This window comes from Haliotis cracherodii, unplaced genomic scaffold (genome assembly GCF_022045235.1).
Source record: "Haliotis cracherodii isolate W230 unplaced genomic scaffold, xgHalCrac1.p SCAF_6, whole genome shotgun sequence".
NCBI classification, from domain to species: domain Eukaryota; kingdom Metazoa; phylum Mollusca; class Gastropoda; order Lepetellida; family Haliotidae; genus Haliotis; species Haliotis cracherodii.
The window spans coordinates 54,941,056-54,963,213 of NW_027266319.1; the positions used below are offsets into that span (position 1 = coordinate 54,941,056).

Below are 22,158 nucleotides of genomic sequence, written 5' to 3' on the forward strand. Positions count from 1 at the left end.
TGAGAATGATACGAGTGGACAATGATCCACCGATCAGGCTGACATTATGTAGTGTCATGAGTATCCCCTTCCTGAATGAAATGAAACATTATTAGTGCCAAATTATTGTTATGAAGTGTGTAAAATACCACCCACCACGTTGTCTTGTTGCCAATACAATTATAGGGTGTTCAAGGTTACACACAACCAAATGTTTTCCCATAGACTTCTATAGTAACGTTATGATTTTTTTAAAAATAACTAAGCATCCAACAGCTATTACCTGTACGTGTGTGCACAGTTTGGCCTTAGAGCAGCAATAAAAAAAATAAAAATGACTAGCTTAGCCAGCTCCTTTTCCGAGTACCGGAAGCTAAACACACCACCCCCAGTTTCGCACCAAATGTCACCTACTTGAAAATAGCTGTGGTCACATTCAGCATAAGTCATCATGTTGAAAAAGACAGTACTAAATATAGAAAAAACATTGTCAGTTTTAATAACTGGATGGATGTACATTTGAAAGACATAAAAATCTTACAGAATATCCTCCAATCACAGCCTGCAGATATCTCTCGGTCTGCACTGAAGGCTCCCTACGAAAACCGCACTCTCCAAACTGGTACTGATTTGGTGTAGTAGAACCTCAAATCCCATGTTGAAAATATGGAGACAATGAGTGAATGAATAAAGTTTACACTGTCACCTGCCTAAATTCAACTATTTCTGACCTTGACCTTGACTTGTACAGGTCTCCTGGTCCGGAGCTTGCAAACTTGATCCTCTGGTACAGCGAGTGAGTGAGTTGGGTTTAGCGCCGCTTTTAACAGTGTTCAAGTTATATCGCGGCGTGTCAGCTTAATGTGGGAGGAAAGCCCGAAGTGATGCAGGTCTCAGACGTTTACCACTTCGGTGAAACCCACGAGCACGGGTATGGTGCTGACAAACCTAGAAACATAATCAGGGTGAACCGGGATTCGAACCCACAATCATAGGTTTCTGACGTGCCCAAGGGACGCAACTCTGCATAGACAATCGCGGCGCCCCAGACGACTGAGCCGCCCCCCCCCCCCCCCCCCCCTTAATAAGGGAAGTAGAAATCCACAAGATATGAATTTTGATATTTTATTTGCAATGATTTAATTGATGTATATGGATTCTACAAAACAGGCATACAAAAGAAATACAAAAAAACTGCACACATAAGTTTATCATGTTTAGCCAACAATATACAATTAAATAATATTAAACTAGTAAACAATGACTCAACATCACATTGCAGAAAACCCCCACAATACCATGTACATTGTACACAGAAAAACACATGGTCCAGGACATTGTTGAATCAGGCCTTATACTGAGCCATGTAGCACATGCTGGTGTCTCCTCGGGCAAGTGACTTTGTTCCAAATAGACCTCTGTTCAGTAAACTTGGTTACCAGGCAGGATGAGATGTAATGTGACTGTTGAGCTTCTAGTGCCTGATAAGGCAGCTAAGGTTGTATACTCCCCAGGGAGCCGAGAATGAAAATTGAGTGCACAGTGTTCCATTGACGGGGTAAAAATGTTAGCGCTTTGAGCATGCACCTCTAGCGCAATATAAGTACACACATTAATATTATTATCATCAGGGATTTCAGCTTAATTGACCGCAGAAGATACAGAATAGAGCTGCCCGAATAGTGACAAGAACAAAGCTATCTCCCCCATCTTGAAGTCACTAAATTGGCTGCCCGAATAGTGACAAGAACAAAGCTATCTCCCCCATCTTGAAGTCACTAAATTGGCTGCGAGTCTACACAGAACTAACTTTCCAGTTGTGTATTTGTTACACAGAAGAAGAATCATTGTGGGCAATTAGAGTTACTTCCCATGTGTATGTCAAGCTCAAGCTCCTCACAGCGATAGTACGTTCCCGGAGCTCTCTATACTATCGCTGCCACCAGTCAAAACTCCCCACTGTGAAAACAAGTGACGACTGTCGTGACGCCGAATACACTTATCGCTGCTAAATTACTTTCTTCGTTTGTCAATTTGAATTTCTGTTTCATTAAAACTATCGTGTTATTGATATAGTAAGAATGTAAGGGAGAAGTTGGTTGATTTTCCGTTAGTCTGCAGTCTCGAACCAATCTGATTATTAAAACAACAAAGTGAATTCATCTGGAAAACATGGTCAGTCGTAAACCTTTTCAAATAGAAATATGATGGCATTCCCAGAGACATAAACAAAAGTATAAACGTTACTACATATGGGGTTGGAGGGCAAATTTCTAGACTGGTTCCCGTTCGTTCCTGCGACAGACTGGAACGACAGGTATTGGGTAAAACAACCTTCACCTTGACGTTACGGTAAACTGGTTTAGCGCCTTTGCTGGTTACATAGACAGTAACATAGTCAAGACAAGATGGCGACTAATGTGTCGTCTGTCAACAGTAACATAGAAATTGAAAGTATTTTGGATCGGGCGAACAGGTACCAATCTTGTAATTTTTTCCAATTAAAGGCTAAACAACGTGATGCTATTTTGGCATGTGCATCAAGGGGTGTTTTGGGTGTTCTACCGACTGGTTACGGCAAAACTGTTGTGATACAGTGAACGATTCCGACAGCACTGTAGTGGTTGTGAATCCACTAAATGCGATTCTCGAAGAGCAGCACAATCGCCTCCGTAGCCACAGTGGAATGATTATAAATAAATATATGTTTCATGTTTTGAAAATAGTGCTATTTAATATGTAAACCTCCTGAAAGGGCGATACCTTGACGTGGTCAGGAGGCTTAATTCTCTTTGACTTTGATATGGTCGTCAGGGAAGACCAAAATCGCCTTGTTGTAGTGATTATTTTATTGCACATTTTGTTAAATGTTTTCTATAAACAAACATGTCTTAGTGTACTGTGTCCCATTATCCTCACCCCATATTCAAATTTCAGATCAGTCACATTATTGTTGATGAGGCGCATTGTGTCATATCATGGGGGAAATCTAACTTTCGATCAGCCTTTCTCAAAGTAGGGGATTTACGTGCAATCCTTAGAGCCAGGTATGAAATTCAGCAGGCTTTGTGCATAGTGAATCCTCTAATTGCAGCTGAAACTCCTGGCAGGTGAAATTTGCAATCAAAATAGATTTATAAACAAAACAGTATACACCAGCGAGGTATCGATACACTTTGTTGATACCCAATTTATGAAAACTTGACATGTTTCGGAAACATTTTCCTAATCTCTATTAAATCTATTTAATAGTATCCGAACTAACATTTAGTACATTGAGTCATTTGATAACACTGATGTAGACATGGAGATCTAAGATTAAGTATAGCCATGGACTTGTATAACTTGTATATAGGTCTGTGGTTTTGCATACAATGCAGCAACCTATAATCTAAAGGGCATCAACATTACTTACAAGGGTCAAAAGGGAAAATACCTCCCAAAAGGGTTATAGATTATTTGTTATTAGACTTTCTGCACATGATTGACCACTGGACAAAAATAATGTTTTCCATGTACAATGTAGTTCAATAGTTTCACACATACATACATATGAATTTAATAATATTCTTAATGCTATTGGAAATGTGAAGTACATCCAAAGTAGTAGTACTAGTACAGTATACTGTCATCTCAAGAAGAAAATTAACACCACAACAATTGCACTCAGAAATCTTTCAATATATTTTCGAATATACACACTACAACATGTACAATCTACAGTATGGTTTGATAAGCTAAGGCAATTCATGTAGCGAGGCAATTCATGTAGCGAAGCACTTTGACAATTACAGAGGTTACCATATTTGACGTAATAAGCGCCCAGGGCGCTCTCAAAATTAGAAATAGGGAGCTCTTATTAGGATATTATTTTGAGTTGAAAGATCGTAAATTTCGTGGTTTATGCGGACAGCCTGAAATGTTTATATACAACAGATACATTTTTCCAGGATTTAATTGCCCATAATTAAAGGTGCATATGACATACGAGTGCATATTATACACAAGTAAATAAGTCTTGTGTACATTAATCAATTGGAAGGGATGCTAACTGAGATTGTTCACTAGCCAATATATTAGCAAATATCGCCGTGGGCGCTTATTAGAGCAGGGCGCTTATTACGTCGAATACGGTAGTTACAAATAATCATGACGTGACAAATCCCAAATTTGAACAGTTACCATTCATCTCATCAACTCTTAAGATATGTGATAATAATCACATTTGTTAGTGAAATCATAGAAAATATTGCTTACTTTTCTTATTCTCCATTCACCAATGTTTAGAAAACATATTGTTCTTAAATGCCTAGTTTAGTATGACAAATGGAAACGTAAAAACAATTTACAAACAGTCTTTTAAACATTTTTCGTTTGAGAAATGGTAACATAAACTCAATATCCTGATTTTGTTTCACAGTAAATGTGAATTATGTATTATTGCTTATGTCTGTATGTTTACACTAGTGATCATCATTCAACATTGTCACTAAAAACAATTTTGAAAGTGAAATTCTAGTCACAGAATAGGTATGTTTTTGCCACGAAATACAGCTGGGATTGATATTAGTTATAAGAATAAATAGTTATAACACAAATATCTTTCTTCGATACTGCACAAAACAACAGTACAACATGATCACAGAATTAATATCACACAATCCACATTTGAATGGCCCCCAAATATATGGTGAAAATATACAACTAGTGAACAGTAACCTCATTTACAAACATTTGCAAATTGATAACCCATCTCAGCTTTTTCCTGAACTTGTGAAAGTATCCATGCCAAATGGCAAAGAAATCTCTTAATGCGATAATTGAGCATTTATTCATTTTGTTGTACATGAATACCAGTTTGACCAGATGAGTCAAAGATACTCTTCCAGGAACATTTCTTGATTGGTGGGTAAGAAATTTTGCCAATTGACATTATGTTTTTTTCTGTCTTTTAATCTTTTTCTTTGATAAGATTTGGGTTCTCTTTTGATTTGCTTAGTTATGCTCAAGCATAATTGAACAACAGACAACTGGTGAGGCTGGTTCACTGACTGTAAGTGGTTGCAAGCAGTTTTGTTTAGGCACCAACGGAGAAGTGGCATCAGTTGACGGTATGTCAGAGATATGGCAGGTCTGTGAGCATATAGCAGGTGAGGCTGGTTCACTGACTATAAGTGGTTGCGAGTAGTTTTGTTCGGGCACCAACGGAGAAGTGGCATCGGTTGACGGTATGTCAGAGACATGGTAGGTCTGTGAGCGTATGGCGGGTGAGGCTGGTTCACTGACTGATACATTTGATAACATAGATCTAATTAAGGAATGCGAATGAGTGGTATAAAGTGCATGACTGCTACATGCCCAGGTCACTTCAATCATAGGCCCAAAAGTTACATCAGTCTGTACACCCATTTCTCTGGTCTTCGGCACAGTCCTTCCACTCTTTGTATTTGATATTTTCCACCCCCCTGCTCTCATCAAGCTGTCAAATTTCTCCTCATCTCTAGTCCATCTCCCATTATGGCATGGTTCCTGCAAAATATTATATATTATTTTTTTTCAAATATTCTAAATTTAGGCAAATGGTGCAACATCAGTATATTTATACAAAATTTGTGTCAACAGCTTAAAACAAAACTTAGAAAATAATGTAGGGAGTCTCATATAAAACTTGTCAGGATGGCCAATACTGTTTGCTTTGTCTTAATCTTTACCACCTAAACTTTGTATCAATGATTATGTTATGGTTCGGTCAGTCATGACTTCATTCTTATGCAAGTCCCTACAAACAAACATGTATGTGTATGCAGTTTGAATACAACTAATAATTACATGGTAATGAATGATTAAATATTAATAAATATAAAGAAATATTACTATAAAGAAATTTTCAAATGAATACAAAATAATAGTCTGTCGTATCAATATTTGCATGAAATTAGTCAAAAGATACACTGACATCAAATAGCCATTATGTGGGTACTAATACTCACCTCTGTTACTGCGAAAACTACAATATTTAAAGGCTCTCAAGCCTTGCCCAATGTGTTTTGTCAGCCACCATCTTGTTTTAGCAGACCGTAATTTATTGTGGGCGATAACGGTCCTTTCATCCTTGGAAAGCAGAGCAAGAGCAGCGACACCAAGCAGAGGATCCGGGAAACATTCTATGGCCTTACATGACACCTGCTGTTAATCTGGAGACGACAGATGTAATTACAGTTACTTTACATGTAGTATATTCACAAAGGCATTCAACAACATATTATATCATATGTACCTGCATAGGGCCTGTTGCATGTTAAAGTAGTGCAACCTATTCAACTGACTCTTTATGTATTGTAATGCATTGGTTAACATGATCATCAGATGGACACATTTTAAAAGTCACATCAAATGATTAAATATTTATAAATAAAAATAAATATTACTATATAGAACTTTTCAAATAATTTAAAAATAATAGTCTAGTCTGACCCTATAAATATGGACAGATCTTTAATGTCCTTTCAATTGAATATGAAGCATTTGACGATTTATTCATTGTCCTGATATTTTTCATCAGTTGATCATATTTATAATGTTAATTCTTTGATTGAATCAAGACATATAATAAGGGACCAACCATTTGGTATTCTGGTGGTAGGGCTGGGATTATATTGACAAAAATAAATTGTCCCTGAAATATGCTTGAAAAAAATATTCATGCTTCAAACTGTTGAAAAAAAGAAATTGACTGCTTCAAAGAATACATTGTTGCAAGAGGCATATAAAAACATGATTAGTCTCATAGTTGTAATTAAAAGAATATCTGGTATTTCAGCTGTAGCTGATAATATATTTTGTCTCCAAACACAATCCTAGACCCAGGCCACCATCCCCTACCCCACACTCCCACCAATATCAAATGGTCCCTCAGTATGCTCAGGAATTTAATAATATACCCACGAAATTAGGGTACATGACCATATCTGACCATAAACATAGCCCAGTTCAAATGATTCCCGTTTCGTAATTATTGTCACGATAAAATATTTGCAGCTACATATTTATTCATGCTTTCATTGCCTTTAATTTTTTTGATGCGGGAATCATCAAAACTATTCACAAAATATTTCTAGATATTATTTCGGTCAAAATTCAGTTTCATGTGTTATCATTGACATTTTGGCCGTGTCATGTTGTTGCCTAGAAATGACAATTTCGTACTACCAGACAAAATGACAAACATATGAATTATGAATATAAGTGCATATGTAATAGTCCATGCAACAGATAGTTGACAACACGGCAGTTTCATACAGAATTTCTCAGAAACTTAAATTGTCTTGCGTAAGAAGTTCATGATAATCTGTTCAGAAGGTAAATTCATAAGAGATTCATCGTCCTCCATTTAAAACAAAAACACTGCCGTGTCAATATTTGCACGAAATTAGTCAAAGAATACATTGACATCCCATAGCCGTTATGTTGGTACCAATACTCACCTCCATTACTTGGAAAACTACAATTTTCCAGAGCTCACTAGCTTCGCCCAATGCATTTTGACAGCCGCCATCTTGTTGTAGCAGACGATGTTTCATGGTGGGCGATACCGGTCCTTTGATTGGAAAGCGGAACAAGTGCAGCGACACCAAGCGGAGGATCCGGGAACCAGTCTAGCAAATTTCAAGATTCTTGAAATGGCCGCGCCCACACTGGTGGCAGCGATGTTACCGAGAGCGTAACGAAGGTGTCACGCGCTGGAAAGGAGCTTGTGTCAAGCTCCTTCCCAGCGTGTGACACCTTCGTTACTCTCGTACAGAGAGCTCCGCAAACGGGCTATCGCTGTGAGGAGCTTGGAGCTTGACACAAGCTCCTCACAGCGATAGTACGTTCACGGAGCTATCGCTGCCACCAGTCAAAACTCCCCACTGTGAATAGGTGGCCACAACCATGCTTGGAGTTGAACTCGCAACCGAATGACCGTTATGTTTACAAACAAGTGACGACTGTCGTGACGCCAAATACACTTATCGCTGCTAAATTACATTCTTCGTTTGTCAATTTGAATTTCTGTTTCATTAAAACATTCTTGTTGTTGATATAGTAAGAATGTAAGGGAGAAGTTGGTTGATTTTCCGTTAGTCTGCAATCTCGAACCAATCTGATTATTAAAACAACAAAGTAAATTCATCTGGAAAGTATGGTCAGTCGTAAACCTTTTCAAAATGAAATATGATGGCATCCCCAAAGATATAAACAAAAGTATCAACGTTACTTCATTTGGGATTAGAGGGCAAATTTCAAGATTCTTGTAATGGCCGCGCCCACCCTGGTGGCAGCGATGTTACCGGAAGTGTAACAAAGGTGTCACGCACTGGGAAGGAGCTTGAGCTTGACATACACAAGGGAAGTAACTCTAACACGCATCGTGTTTAGGGTATTCCAAGGTTAGAACAAAACAATTGCCCACAATGATTCTTCTTCTGTGTGACAAATACACTACTAGAAATGTAGTTCTGTAAATCAAACATCTACAAACACATCTCAAGATGACACAGTGAACTGTTCACTGACAAAACTACATGCTCTTTGTTGCTTCTACTGAGGGAAAACTAGGCCACACTTTCTTATTTTGTTCCCCCTTTTTTTAATGAGTCTAATGAATATGTTCGTGTAGATCTATAACTTTTTTGTTTTAAATGTCATAATATTTGGGTTGTTCAATAAGCAGGATGATATAATGTGTATGCTGGTTAAAGTCGGGGATGTTTAATGTTCTACAGTGACTGAGAAAATATTACTTTAAGCTGTGAAGATTCCGGGGTAGAATAGGTCTTCAGCAACCCATGCTTGCCATAAAAGGCGAATATGCTTGTCGTAAAAAGCGACTAACGGGATCGGGTGGTCAGGCTCGCTGACTTTGTTGATACATGTCATCGATCCCAATTGCGTGGATCGATGCTCATGATATTAATCACTGGATTGTCTGGTCCAGACTGGATTATTTACAGACTGCCATCATACAACTGGAATATAAACAACAAACCAACCAACCAACTTTAAGCTGTATCACGAATATTGCAGCTAATCTCGCTATATTTCGACAGTAACAAGCCTATGTATTTTGTGTCCAAAGTTATGTTCTCCTGATAGTGGCCAGAAACTACACATATCATGGATTTGACATTTTCAAAGAAAGTTAACATAATTTCATAAGATGTTTGAAGTTGTATTTTTTAATTTGTTTTTTTCTCCTGATCAATCAATCTATTGATGATGGGCAAATAAAGATAACTGTACACTGTTTTTTTTACTCCATTTACAGATTGTGGGTTTTAGCGAATCAATAACACACTAAATCCAAAAAGTGCCGTCTGAAACATTGGTATCCTTCATTCACATAAAGATAATATATCCCTAAAGACAAACAATGAATATATTTCAGCCTAATCAAGCTTGTGGTCATCACCTTGTTCAAATATGTGCAGCACACAGAAGGCTGTGCCTCAACCTGTTAAAAAGTATATTACAAAATACCCAATAATCTTGGAAATGTCAAATACAAATAAAAGTCTAACATATGTATCTGCAATATGAACCACTCAAAAATGGGTAAAGCCTGGCAAACAGTTTGGATACATGCTCAAAGAAAATTCAAATATTGTACATCTAATAAGTGAGTAAGAACAGTGTCTGAAACTACCCACCCCTCCAACCCATCCTTCCTACCTACCGGAATCTACCAGACTGAATCTACCCATCCCCTACCCATCATATCTATCCACCCCTCCTACCCATCTGAATTTGACCTCCCCTTATACCCGTCTTAATCTACCCATCTCGTATCCATCTTAATCTACCCCCCCTCCCCCATCTACCCACCTTCACTTACCCATCTGAGTCTGCCTTCCCCTTATACCCATCTGAATCTAACCACCCCTCCTACCCATCTGAATCTACCCACCCTTCCTCCTACCCATCTGAATCTACCCACCCCTCCTACCCATCTGAATCTACCCACCCCTCCTACCTATCTGAATCTAACCACCCCTCCTACCCATCTGAATCTAACCACCCCTCCTACCCATCTGAGTCTACCCACCCCTCCTACCCATCTGAATCTACCCACCCCTCCTACCCATCTGAATCTACCCACCCCTCCTATCCATTGGAGTCTGCCTAAACAATGCTAAAAATTCATAATTAATACACAACAAATAGGAAATATAAGTCTATAAAGAGAATTTGCATCTGAAGTAAATAATAGATTCCCCCTCATTGTTATTCTAGGTAAGGGAAGCTCAGCAACCACTCAGAGAAGTTGCCAGCACAATGGAATAACTTCAAGTTGCGTGTGCTTACTCACACAACCGTGTGACACAACCCCGACACATATATCACATTTCACTGAATGTTTTGGCATCTTGTCATTCCATGACAGCTAGAACAGTTCATCATGGTCATGGCCAGACCTTCTTTCAACTCCAGCAAAGATACTCTGAAAACCTCTTGCAATTGGGTCTCTCACCTTCTTCCATGCATTCTTCATGGCTCGAAAGAATTTATTGAACATTCCGCTGTTGGCGTTCTCCATCTGCTGCCGCATCTCCTGCCGCTGATGTTGCTGTTGCTTCTTGAAGATCTCCAAGGCCTCCTCCTGCCGTATGATGAACTTTGACCTCATCCTCTGCCTCTCACTCTCATGTTCCCTGTTGATCCTCTCCACGTCCTCTCGGAGAATACTGGCCTCCCTTCGGAGCCTGTCGGCCTCGTTCATCAGCTTCTCATCATGTCTCTTCTGACTTCCACATGTACGCTGTGGGTCATGTGGCTCCTCATCTACAAATGAATGCTGTGGCTCATTGGCAATGAAACTTTTCTTGACCGACTCTCTCTGTGTGCTATGGGACGAATCTGTATTGTAGAAACTTCCTGCCTGGGCCCCAAGGCTGACACCACTGACTCCAGCAGGGACAGACACTCCATCAGCTTTGTAGCTATCATGATCTGGTCGTCGCTCAGTCATACTTCCCTCGCTTCTCTGCTTCTCAACAGCAGGAGGTGCTTCTTCACTGATCGGCACAGCAGAGTCTTTCATCTGTTGTGATGCCTGTGCAGCAGGACCTAGACTCATCCTGGTGTTCTCCTCCACCGGAGACAGACTCTGGTTGCCGAAGACATGAACCCATTCCTCATCCTCCTCCCTGATGCCCAGCTCCGACAGCTTTCCCTTCATCGTCTCCAGCTTCCTCTCCCTCTCTTCCTCCTTCAGCCGGAGTTCTTCCTCTGCTTCTTCTCGCAGTTTCTCCATCTCCTTCATCATCTTCTCCCGACCGATCTTGATGTGCTTCTCCTCGTGCTCGGCAAAGATCCGCTCAGCTTCCTCGTACATCTCGTTGGTGTAATGGCCGCCACCGTTGGCCTTCACCATGGAGTCGACTGCCTGCAGTAGGTTCTGCACATCCTGAAGGGCAAGACACACATATGAGTGAGTGAGTGAGTGAGTGAGTGAGTGAGTGAGTGAGTTGGGTCTTTCACAGCTTTGATCGGTATTCCAGTTATTTCACTGCATGTCAGCTTGAGAGGCCTGAAGTATTACAGGTCACAGATGCTTACCACTTTGGTGAAACCCACAAGCATGGGTATGGTGCTATGACAAACCTAGAAACATATTCGGGGTGAACCAGGATTTCGAACCCATGATCAGTAGTTTCGGGCATGCCCAAGGGACACAACTCAGCACAGTGAATTACAGTGCCTTAGACAACTGTGCCCCCAACACACATATCAAGGCATGCATTAGGTTACACAGAAACAATTTCAGTAAATTAATTTAGGTGACAATCAGATCTTTATATTTCATGAAGGAAACTCAGGGATGCAATCTGGGTCAGTTCTGACATGTGAAGTGAAGATCCGGGTTAGAATTAGTCTTCAGCAACCCACGCTTGTCGTAAGAGCCGATTAGTTGGATAGGGTGGTCAGACTCTCTGACCCAACAGATGCATGTCATCGTATCCAAATTGTGTAGATCGGTTCTCACGATGTCAATCACTGGATTGTCTGGTCAGACACGATACAGACCGCCATCATACAGCTGGAATATTGCTGAGTGCAGTGTTAAACAACAAGCAAACAAACAAACAAACAAACAAACGACATGACAAGTGAGTATGACATCATAATGTCCATACTTGGTTGATGCATGTCATTGTATCCCAATTGCGTAGATCGATGCTCATTATGTCAATCACTGGATTGTCTGGTCCAGACTCGATTATTTACAGACCGCCATCATATGCTGGAATATTGTTTAAGTGCGGCGTTAAACAACAAACAAACAAACAACTACATTTTATGATGCGTACTTATAAAGCCTTCTACCGGTACATCTGTATCCTTATCATCCGGACAAACATAGCTGACTGTATCATGTATTAACATTAGCAATGTCAAGATGTAATACACATTACAAAATTAATACCTAACTGTGTTTGAATCGATGTTAAAGATTACATTGCTGCACAAACACAACAAGAGTTTGCCACTAATGTTGCTATATCCCCCGCCCCTGTTGCAGCCTAAACAAAGCCTAAACTTTTTTAACCGAGGTGGAACTTGTCATTGGAAATTGTAAAAAAATGAATGGTTTGGATTACTTTGGAACCTAAGTCCATCTTGTTGCCATGGAAACGTAAAAAATCAAAATTTCAAAATTTTCTAAATAACAAAAGGCACCAGTTCAGCATGTCCTTGACAGACCTGAAAAGTTTCATGAAAAAATATTGAACGGTTTCTGAGTTATGCTCCTGAATAGAAACGTGACAGACGGATGGGGGATAATAACCTTGCCCGTCTGCTACAGAATCAAGCATCAGTTTCACAGTGCTATTCCAGCTGGTAATTTTCATATACAAATCAGGCTAGCCGAGTGCTGAAAGTGTGGTCTCATCATTGCAAAGGCCCAATCATCACGTGGTACTGTGTGTGAAGCCATTATTGGTGTTGTGATGAAGCTGGAAAAGTGCTGTGAGGGACGATTATTTGATATTCTATTTGGGCTGGGGTTATCTTTAAAAAAATATTCTGTCGCGATTGGACAAATCCAGCACAATAATTAAGACTTCATACCAGTTGATAAACAAGACGCATAGCTAGTGTAAGGCTAAATAATGACACTTTCTTTTCTGGTTTTGAAGTTAATTTTGTCTTTGTGATGCTCTTTTGTAGATTGGCATATTTCATATGAATTAAGGAAGATATTGTGTTTTCATATTTTAGTTGCAAATCCGTAACAAACACGAAAAATTCAGGGTCTTTGGAAAAGAAACTAATAAATTCACTCAAACTAGCATCGTGTTGCTGCTGTCAATATTGTAATGTACCTTTTCTTTTTCCTGGTCTGTGCCCCTGTTGTCTATGCCCAGGTATCTGTGCTGGCAATTCTCCAACAGCTTCTTCAGACTCTCTGGTACATCGCGAACATACTCGTCCAAGCTGACACCATCGTGCTTCAGGTCGTCCATCCTTGTGAACAACACAATCAGATAACTCAGCATCTCCTTCCCGAAGATGTTCAGGAAGTGATTCACTGTATCATTCTCCTCTTGGGTGAATCTGTCCAGTCGGATGACCAGGATGAAGGCATGAGGTCCGGGCGAGGTCATCCCAATACACTTGACCACCTCTTGCGTGATGGCCTCGTTGGTCATGCCGGTATCGAACAGTCCCGGGGTGTCTATGATCTGTAACTCCCGACCGAAGCGGCTGCCCCAGCCCAGCTGACACTTTCTGGTAATGGAGGCGCCGCTGGCGCTGGACTTGAACGTCTTACTGGACAGGATGTTGTTGCCGGTGGTGCTCTTGCCCACCCCTGTCTTCCCCAACAACACCATCCTCACCTCGTTGTCAAGGAAGGACCACTGGTTTGTTTCAGCTGCAAGACATTGAGAGAAGTCTGTGTTAGACAAAAAGTAAATTGTGCACTATAGTATATTTTTCTGGGGTTCCAATATCATTAAGTCATACTCCATGGGGGTCCCGGGTTAGAGTGAGTGAGTTTGGTTTAACGCCGCTTTTAACAGTATTCCAGTTATATCACGGCGAGTCAGCTTAATTTGGGAGGAAAGCCCGAAGTGATGCAGGTCTCAGACGCTTACCACTTCGGTGAAACCCACAAGCACGGGTATGGTGCTGACAAACCTAGAAACATAATAGGGCCGAACCGGGATTCGAACCCACAATCATAGGTTTCTGGCGTGCCCAAGGGACGCAACTCTGCACAGCGAATCGCGGTGCCCTAGACGACTGGGCCACCCCTGCCCCCCTCCCAGGTTAGAATAGTTCCCCAGCAACTATGATGCTCATAAGAAGCTACTTAATGGACTGGGTGGTCAAGCTCTGTGACTTTTTTGATTGCATGTCTTCGTACCCTGACAGCAAGGATCATAACTCACAAAATTATTTGGTCCAGATTCCATTATGTACAGATCACCATCACATAGCTGCAATATTGCTAAGCTGTATATATTCCAGCTAAATAGTGGCCTGTAAATAATCAAATCTGCACCAGACTATCCAGTGATTGATATTGTGAGCAATGATCCATGCCATTGGGGTACGATCACCCTTTTTCAAACACAAAAACTGACCACTCAACCCTCAAGTTGCCTCTTTCGACCAGCATAGGTTGTTGGGGACCTATTCTAACCGGGATCCCAACGGGGTCCCTCAGTTGTACACACTTGTGGGTGTAGATGTCATGACACTCAGGAACAACAGGGGGTGAAATGTCCATAACATGGAACGGTCATTAAAGCACTCACGGCAATGAAAAAATATATGTTTTTTTTTATCTCAGATTTTAAATAAATGCAGTTAATATACAAAATATATAAATATTGAAACAACTCAATTAGTACTAATTGGGCCTTGGCACAAATACAACGTATCAAAATGTTTTATGTCTTTTTACACGATAAGTGTGTAAAAATATGACCAAAACAGACTATTGTGAAACTGAGCATAACCAGGTGTTTGTAGATCAAGGTGAATGTCCATGACCTGACACCTTGACGACAGGTGAAAACAGGTGCTTTGAAACCCACGTGCATGTGATTTGTCAGTGGTTAGTGATTTGTGAGTGGCAAGGTGGGATAGTGAATCATCGTCAGTATCATATTCCCTTCTCAATCAACAATTTACATGTCATTATTATTATGTACATAAACATAGCTGTTATTTATATTGTTGTTTTGATAACTTTTTTTCCAAGGCTAATTTCCATAATGCCTATAGCCTGATTCTGCCATGTCAATTTGGACTTAGTTTTATATTTGAATGTTGAAAGTGCCTACAAATTACCACCTGTAAAGTACATTTTGTATTGAGCACTGAGATAAAACTAGCAAATCTAGACTAGTACTTTTCCAGTTGTTTTGTTATTTGGTATTTACATCTACGTAATGCTTGTGTCGATTATTAAATCCAGCAAAACAGGTTTTTTTTCATTTCCATGAGTACTTTAGTATTCTTCATTCCAAACTGCCTGTTTACATTCAGTTTCGAGATATACAAATAAGTTATGCTGCCTGAATACTTCACTTACTTGTACAGAGTGAGTGAGTGAGTGAGTATGGTTTTATGCAGCTTTTAGCAATATTTCAGCAATACTGTAAATCTTGATATTAATGTGTCTCCAAATTAATATGACTGCTGACCCCTAGCCAAAAATGCGACTCATCATCCATACGACTTCCCCCTCCTCATCCTCATATACATTATACATTATCCTTACCCTAACCCAGTCGTCTTTGAATGACATTGTTATATACTGTAAATCTTGAATTAACGTGAGCGTGAATTATGTGCGAGTGGTCTTTGCTCGCATTTTTAAACATCGCACTTATATCAACAATAAGACATTTTGGATAGCGAAAATACCAACTTAGACATTCGCTGATGTATTCCACACCACTGTTTATTGAGCAGCACTTGTATATAAAGTATATAAACAATGTCATTCAAACACTAATAACGTCCTGTGAATTGTCACTGCTGGGGTCAATACAAGAGTTCTACTCACTTATGTCATCACTGATCAAACCTGCAAGTCCAGACAGACGCCACCTTTTGTTCTTATCGACTGCGTCAAAGGCCGACACGAGCCAGCGCGCATGTATTGTTTGTGCGGAAGTACTCTACTCAGTGCTAATAAGCAGTGCTATTTGGTGTGTGATTGGATAAATGTAAGGTTGGAATAAGGTGCAGATTCTAAACCTGACTGAGGGCATCTTTAGATAGAAATCCACTGATGCTTGAGAGGAGGGGTGTCGCATCCATATTGAGTCACATTTTTGGTTAGGGGCCAGTGGTTGCATTCTTTTGGAGACGCATTAATTTCACGATTTACAGTACTTGTTACAACTGCTGCTCAATAAACTGTGTTTGTGTTTATATTCAATTTGGTATTTCCTCTATCCAAAGTGTGCAGTGAGGCTGTTTTATTGTTGATAGTAATTTTGGAGACATAAATACATAGTTAATTAATGCAAGCAGAGACCACTCGCATTTTTCGCATTTAATTCACGCTTGCACTAATTTCAAGATTTACAGTATCATGGTTGGGGACACCAGAAATGGACCTCACATATTGTACCCATGTTGGGAATCGAACCCAGGTCTTAAGTGTGACGAGCTAATGCTATAACCACAAGGCTACCCCACCATCCCTGAGAACATAAAAGCCTCTACAGTGATCACAGAGTTCACATGATATCCTGTTGAGAGAGGTACCCAAACAGAATAAAACATCTGATTTTTATGAGATTGAAAGAATATCTAAGTCCCAAGTTGACTGAATGACTTAATGACTTATTGTGATACCATATCACATGTGATACCATAAACATTAGAATTCTTGACTGATTTAAAGGCAATATTTTCTCCGACATGTTGTTCACTATTTAGATCAAAGAATGATCTGATAATAATCAAAGTAAAATTTAACGCACTTAATCATTCTAATAGGCAACATATCAGGCACTTTTCTCAAGAGCAAAACGCAGGAATATTTCCAGGATTTTAAACTAAGGCCCCTGGCAAGTAAATTGGTAAAAAAAGAACATTTTGTTCAAAATGGGGATTTTCTTAATAAAAGTTATTTTTTCTTAAATTCAGAGGCATTTTAACATATATTTTGATACTGCATTCAAGAGAATAATATAAAACTAAGTATTAAAACCTCAGTCTATTTGTTGGAAATACAGGTCATCTCTACAAACTACAAAGCCATAAAATTAGTTACCATATTCGACGTAATAAGTGCCCCGCTCTAATAAGCGCCCATGGTGATATTTGCTGATATATAGGCTAGTAAACAATCCTAATAAGCACCCCTTCCGATTGATCATTGTACTCAAGACTTATTTATTCGTGTATATGCACACTCGTGTGTTATATGCATCCTTAATTATGGGCAATTAAATTCTGGAAAAATATATCTGTCGTACATAACCATTTCAGTCTGTCAGCATAAATCACGAAATTTATCTTTTAACTCTGTTTTTTTTCCCACCAAAATAATATTCTCATAAGAGCCCCCTATTTCTAATTTTGAGAGTGCCCTGGGTGTTTATTACGTCTAATACGGTATTATTAATTTTTTTGTCGGTAAGATCCCTAGCTGTATTTGGACCACCTCTGTGGTGTAGTGGCAGAGTGTCCGCCAAGAGAGTTGAAGGTCCGGGGTCCTATCATACCAAAAGACGTTAAAAGATGGTAGTTGTTGTTTCCCTGCCTGGCACTCAGCATTAAGGGGCTAAAACAAAGACTGGTTGGCTGTTAGTCAGTATACTGTGTCTGAGTGGGATATTTAAGTTAAACTGCCGCATGGTATCTCAGTGGGCTAGCACTATAAAATTGGCATTAGTCTGGACTAGTACAAACAGACACACAGTGTATGCAGGTCGCTCTATAAGTGCAATAATCTGGGACGCAACGGTAACCCTATTTCACCTCACCTCATCAGTAAGAATGAAGTGATTAAAACCAATGATCAATGATTCAATCATAACCAATGATTCAGTCACAACCAATTCCCATCAATCAACTCCACTGCTACAACATTTACCAGTTTCTGGTGATGGGAGACACATGGCAGCTTCAATCTGTTCTGGTTCTGACATGGGGGACTCGCTGCGTCCATTTGCACTATGCACCACCATCGGCGCCAGTGGTTCTGGAAGTCCTGGAACCGGTGCACCTGTCCCTTCCTGGCTTTCATTCATCAGCTGATCAGCCGGGATACTGGATCCGGACTCATAAGATCCCATGGAGTCCATCGGCTGTCTGTCTGTCTGCTGCGTCTGGTCTGGAGGGGAGATGCCTGCCATTCCAGTACTGGTAGAAAGGCCTCCATTGGTAGAACCACCTTCTGTGGGTCTATCAAATATGGCTGTTCCTTCGGCTGGTGGTTGTCCTGGGTCGTCTGGTATAGCAGCTGAGTCAGGGGGTCTTTCAGTTCTGTTGACATGCATGTCTTCTTCTTGCTGCGTGTTGTCAAGGTGACGGAGCTCGGCGGCCTCCTTCGGAGCTTCGCACAGCTCGCAGTTTGCCATCAGCTCATGGTTGATGAATGTACACCGCCCACACGTCCACTCTGGAAGGAGAGACAGGACTTGATGGATATTAAACCTTTCATGTTTGTAGAATGTTTATGGTGAGTGAAAATGCAAAATGTGAAAATACTTCTCCACAAGAACCCACTGCCCGCACAGAGGTTGGCAAAACTAATACACACACTGAAATTAACAATTTAAGATTTGAACCCCATCAAACCATCACTACTGAAGGTGTAAGTTCAGACTTAAGACATCCCTACTGAAGTTCACAATTCAATTTAACATTGGAACACCACCCACTGTTAAAAGTTTAAACTTTTGAGAGAGCGCATGTGAGAACTCAGCATTGTGCATGCTACAGTGATAAAATACATAATACCTTCAGTTAATGTATTGTCAAGTGATCCCCAAGGTTAATATTCTGGATGTAAAGGTTAGAATTCAATATGTGAACACACATACCTAACTCACATACTAAAAGCTAAAAACTAAAGAATGTGAACCACACCGATTAAACCCCCTTGATCCAGCAGTGTACGAGGAGATGGACAATGTGGAAGAGTACGTGGTGAACATGTGGAAGCAGGGCCATGTGTCAGAGAACATTTCAATACAAAGGCTGACCACATTTGCCAAGAAGTTGTTTGGTTGATCAGGTTAGAGGGAGCGAATGCTTTAACCATGAAGGTACCCAAACACTCCTCATTTCCAGATAAACCTGCTCATTATATTATAAATTACAAATGACTACAGAAGGAATTTCCACTCTCACTGACTACAGATACATGTTGGGTGATTAATATTTGTTTATACAATCTATTATATATGCAACAATTTGCCACATCTCTAAACAGATACAATTGTCTTCAAATGAAAAATATTAAATAAGATGAAATAAGTTATTTTAACCACTCTAATGGCTATCCTTTTGTCATATGTCATCTTCATAAAATATGTTAATTCATACCATTCATTTCAGTATTAGTGAGTGAGTTGGGTTTAACGCCACTTTGAACAGTATTCCAGTTATATCACGGCGAGTCAGCTTAATGTGAGAGAAAAGCCCGATGTAATGCAGGTCTTAGACGTTTACCACTTCGGTGAAACCCACGAGCATGGGTATGGTGCTGACAAACCTAGAAACATAATCGGGGCAAATCGGGATTCGAACCTACAATCATAGGTTTCTGGCGTGCCCTAGACACGCAACTCTGCACAGCGAATTGTGGCGCCTTAGATGACTGGGCCACCCGTGCCCCCCATTTCAATATTATATATCCAAACAACAATACCCTTGTTTTTTTTATAATTCTGGACTGCCTGGTCCAGACTTGATTTTCACAGACCCCCATCATTCTAGAATATTGTTGAATGTGGTGTCAACCAACAAAAAACCAGAGTAATACAAAAAAATGCTAGTGATTGCTTACCAGACATTGTGTAAGTCTTAATTCTTTTCAACAGTTGTCCTGTCCTTTCTGGGAACAAAAAACGAAAGTGATTCAAACGAATTATAACGTTAATGAACTGTTCATGGCGACTGTACTGCCAAGTGATATATTAATTAAGACACGTTCATGACAATGGTCACACAGATTGCATCAGAATGATTAAATCTAGAATCGCGACCAGTCATGGGCCAATACCTGACGTAAATGACCTACGAGGATATATTACAAATTCTACTGCATGTATAAATAGAGCATTACGGCATGCAGAGTGTTATCACAGCTTGTAATACGTCCTGACATGATCGAACAAAACTCTTAAAACAATAATTTTTCGTTGGCATTAAAACCATGTTCACACAATGGTTGCTACTTTCTCGTGAACAAACGTTTGGGCCACAAACAAGAACACTTCCGCACAGACTCGACTAAGATGGCTGCAATCGGAAATGAAAGTAAACATCAACACGGCGGAAGGGCGAACTGACAGCGGCTTGTGCGTTACTCCTGTCGTTTATATCTGTCCGTAGTGGGATTTACATATGGCTTTAATCGACGTCCAGGTTTATTTGATTAAAATGAGACCAGTAACTAAACTATTCAACTCACCAGCGGTTGTGGCGTGTCCGTGTTTACGTGTATTTATGGTTGAAGTCGGCTCAAGTGCTGACAATATGTCACATGCGCAGTGAGTAATAATGACGAAACTGGGGAATCCCCTTGCAAAGACCACGTGACCCTAGGAACCAGTTGGGTGGTTCTCGGCTCTCACTGCGCGTCGTCCATTTAGGTTAATAAGAGACGGAGCCAAGCCTTCGTCAGCATCTTGGGATGAAACCATGCAAAGTGTTGTAGAATATGGCAATTAATGCTATCTACATCTATGTTAGAATAGAGGCCATTATGACTTTTTGTGGCCGTTTTGACTATTGGTTCTGGCCGTTTTGACTTAACCTTTCTGACATGAGGATGTTTTGACCTCGTCCCCAAAATGATAAATATATGTTTTTTTAATCTTATCTACCTGTAGTTGGAATTATGTAAGCAAAGTTTTAAGGGGACCTGTCATCCTGGCTGCTGATGTAACCCTGATTTCCTTCGGGATAATAAAGTGTTATCTTATCCGTTCTATTCAAAGGGAAGCTAGAAGAGCGACGCCTATAGAGCATAACAGATTAGCGGGGATGGAAAGGGGAAAAACTTATACTATTTTAGATGATTAGCTGTTTCATGATTACAATATGAACATGAGTGTGAAGTAAACAATTAAAACCGTTTTTACAGTTTGACATCTATGGTAGGGTAATATGTACATATAACACCTTAATCCTTTGAATGATACACAAAAGCGAGATCATATGTAGATATAAGTTGTATGTAATCCTGACCGCGAGAACATGACACTGACTATATTTTGTATCATAAAGAGCGTGGGTCCAGACACGTCACTACAGCTTGAGTGAGTGAGTTGAGTTTAACGCCGCTTTCAACAGATGTCCTGTTATATCACGGCGTGTAAGCTTAATGCGAGAGGAAAGCCCGAAGTGATGCAGGTCTCAGACGTTTACCACTACGGTGAAACCCACGAGCACGGGTATGATAAACCTAGAAACATAATCAGAGAGAACCGGGAGACTCCCCCCCCCCCCCGCCCCACACAGCTTGAGAATTAGCAGGTATAAAAATAACTGGTGGTTTTGCTAATAGATGAAAAGTATTTCAGCTGTCCTTACCAGGTTTATTTTCTTTCACATTGTGAATTTACAGTTGGTAATTTGTATTTTAATGCGACAACCCAACTTGTTGTATTGTTTTTGAATGGAACTGTAGTGTATTCTAATGGTGAGATATGTTTTTTATGTGTTCCATTGATCGAAAAAATCGAGGGTTTCAACGTTTCTGGTGCAAATGGACCGAACATAGTGCATGTGTCCCTATGGCATGGCGCGTTTTCCATCCATCAATCCGTGGTCCTTCCGTCCATACCCGTGAAGATCCTGATTAGAAGTGATTTTCAGCAGCTCATGCTTGCCCAAGAGGTGACTAACGGGATCGGGTGGTCAGACTCGCTGACTTGGTTGATGCAGTTAATCGTATCCCAGCTGCGTAGATCGATGCTCATATGCATG

At 40.1% G+C, this 22,158-nt stretch overlaps 1 protein-coding gene and 1 long non-coding RNA gene across 2 annotated transcripts; both read right to left on the reverse strand.

Moving 5' to 3' along the window:
* Positions 1 to 2,888: 2,888 nt before the first annotated feature.
* Positions 2,889 to 7,629, reverse strand: LOC139445125 (uncharacterized). The gene is made up of 3 exons (XR_011651860.1): positions 7,464 to 7,629; positions 5,970 to 6,173; positions 2,889 to 5,508 (listed from the first exon to the last, which is right to left on the reverse strand). It is a non-coding gene; the product is annotated as an uncharacterized lncRNA (long non-coding RNA).
* Positions 7,630 to 10,108: 2,479 nt separating this feature from the next.
* Positions 10,109 to 20,704, reverse strand: LOC139444910 (uncharacterized). The gene is made up of 5 exons (XM_071225916.1): positions 20,639 to 20,704; positions 20,012 to 20,059; positions 18,092 to 18,619; positions 13,347 to 13,897; positions 10,109 to 11,425 (listed from the first exon to the last, which is right to left on the reverse strand). Exons 2-5 carry the CDS (start codon positions 20,016 to 20,018, stop codon positions 10,403 to 10,405), a joined length of 2,109 nt encoding a protein of 702 aa, XP_071082017.1. The 5' UTR covers positions 20,019 to 20,059; positions 20,639 to 20,704; the 3' UTR covers positions 10,109 to 10,402.
* Positions 20,705 to 22,158: the final 1,454 nt, after the last annotated feature.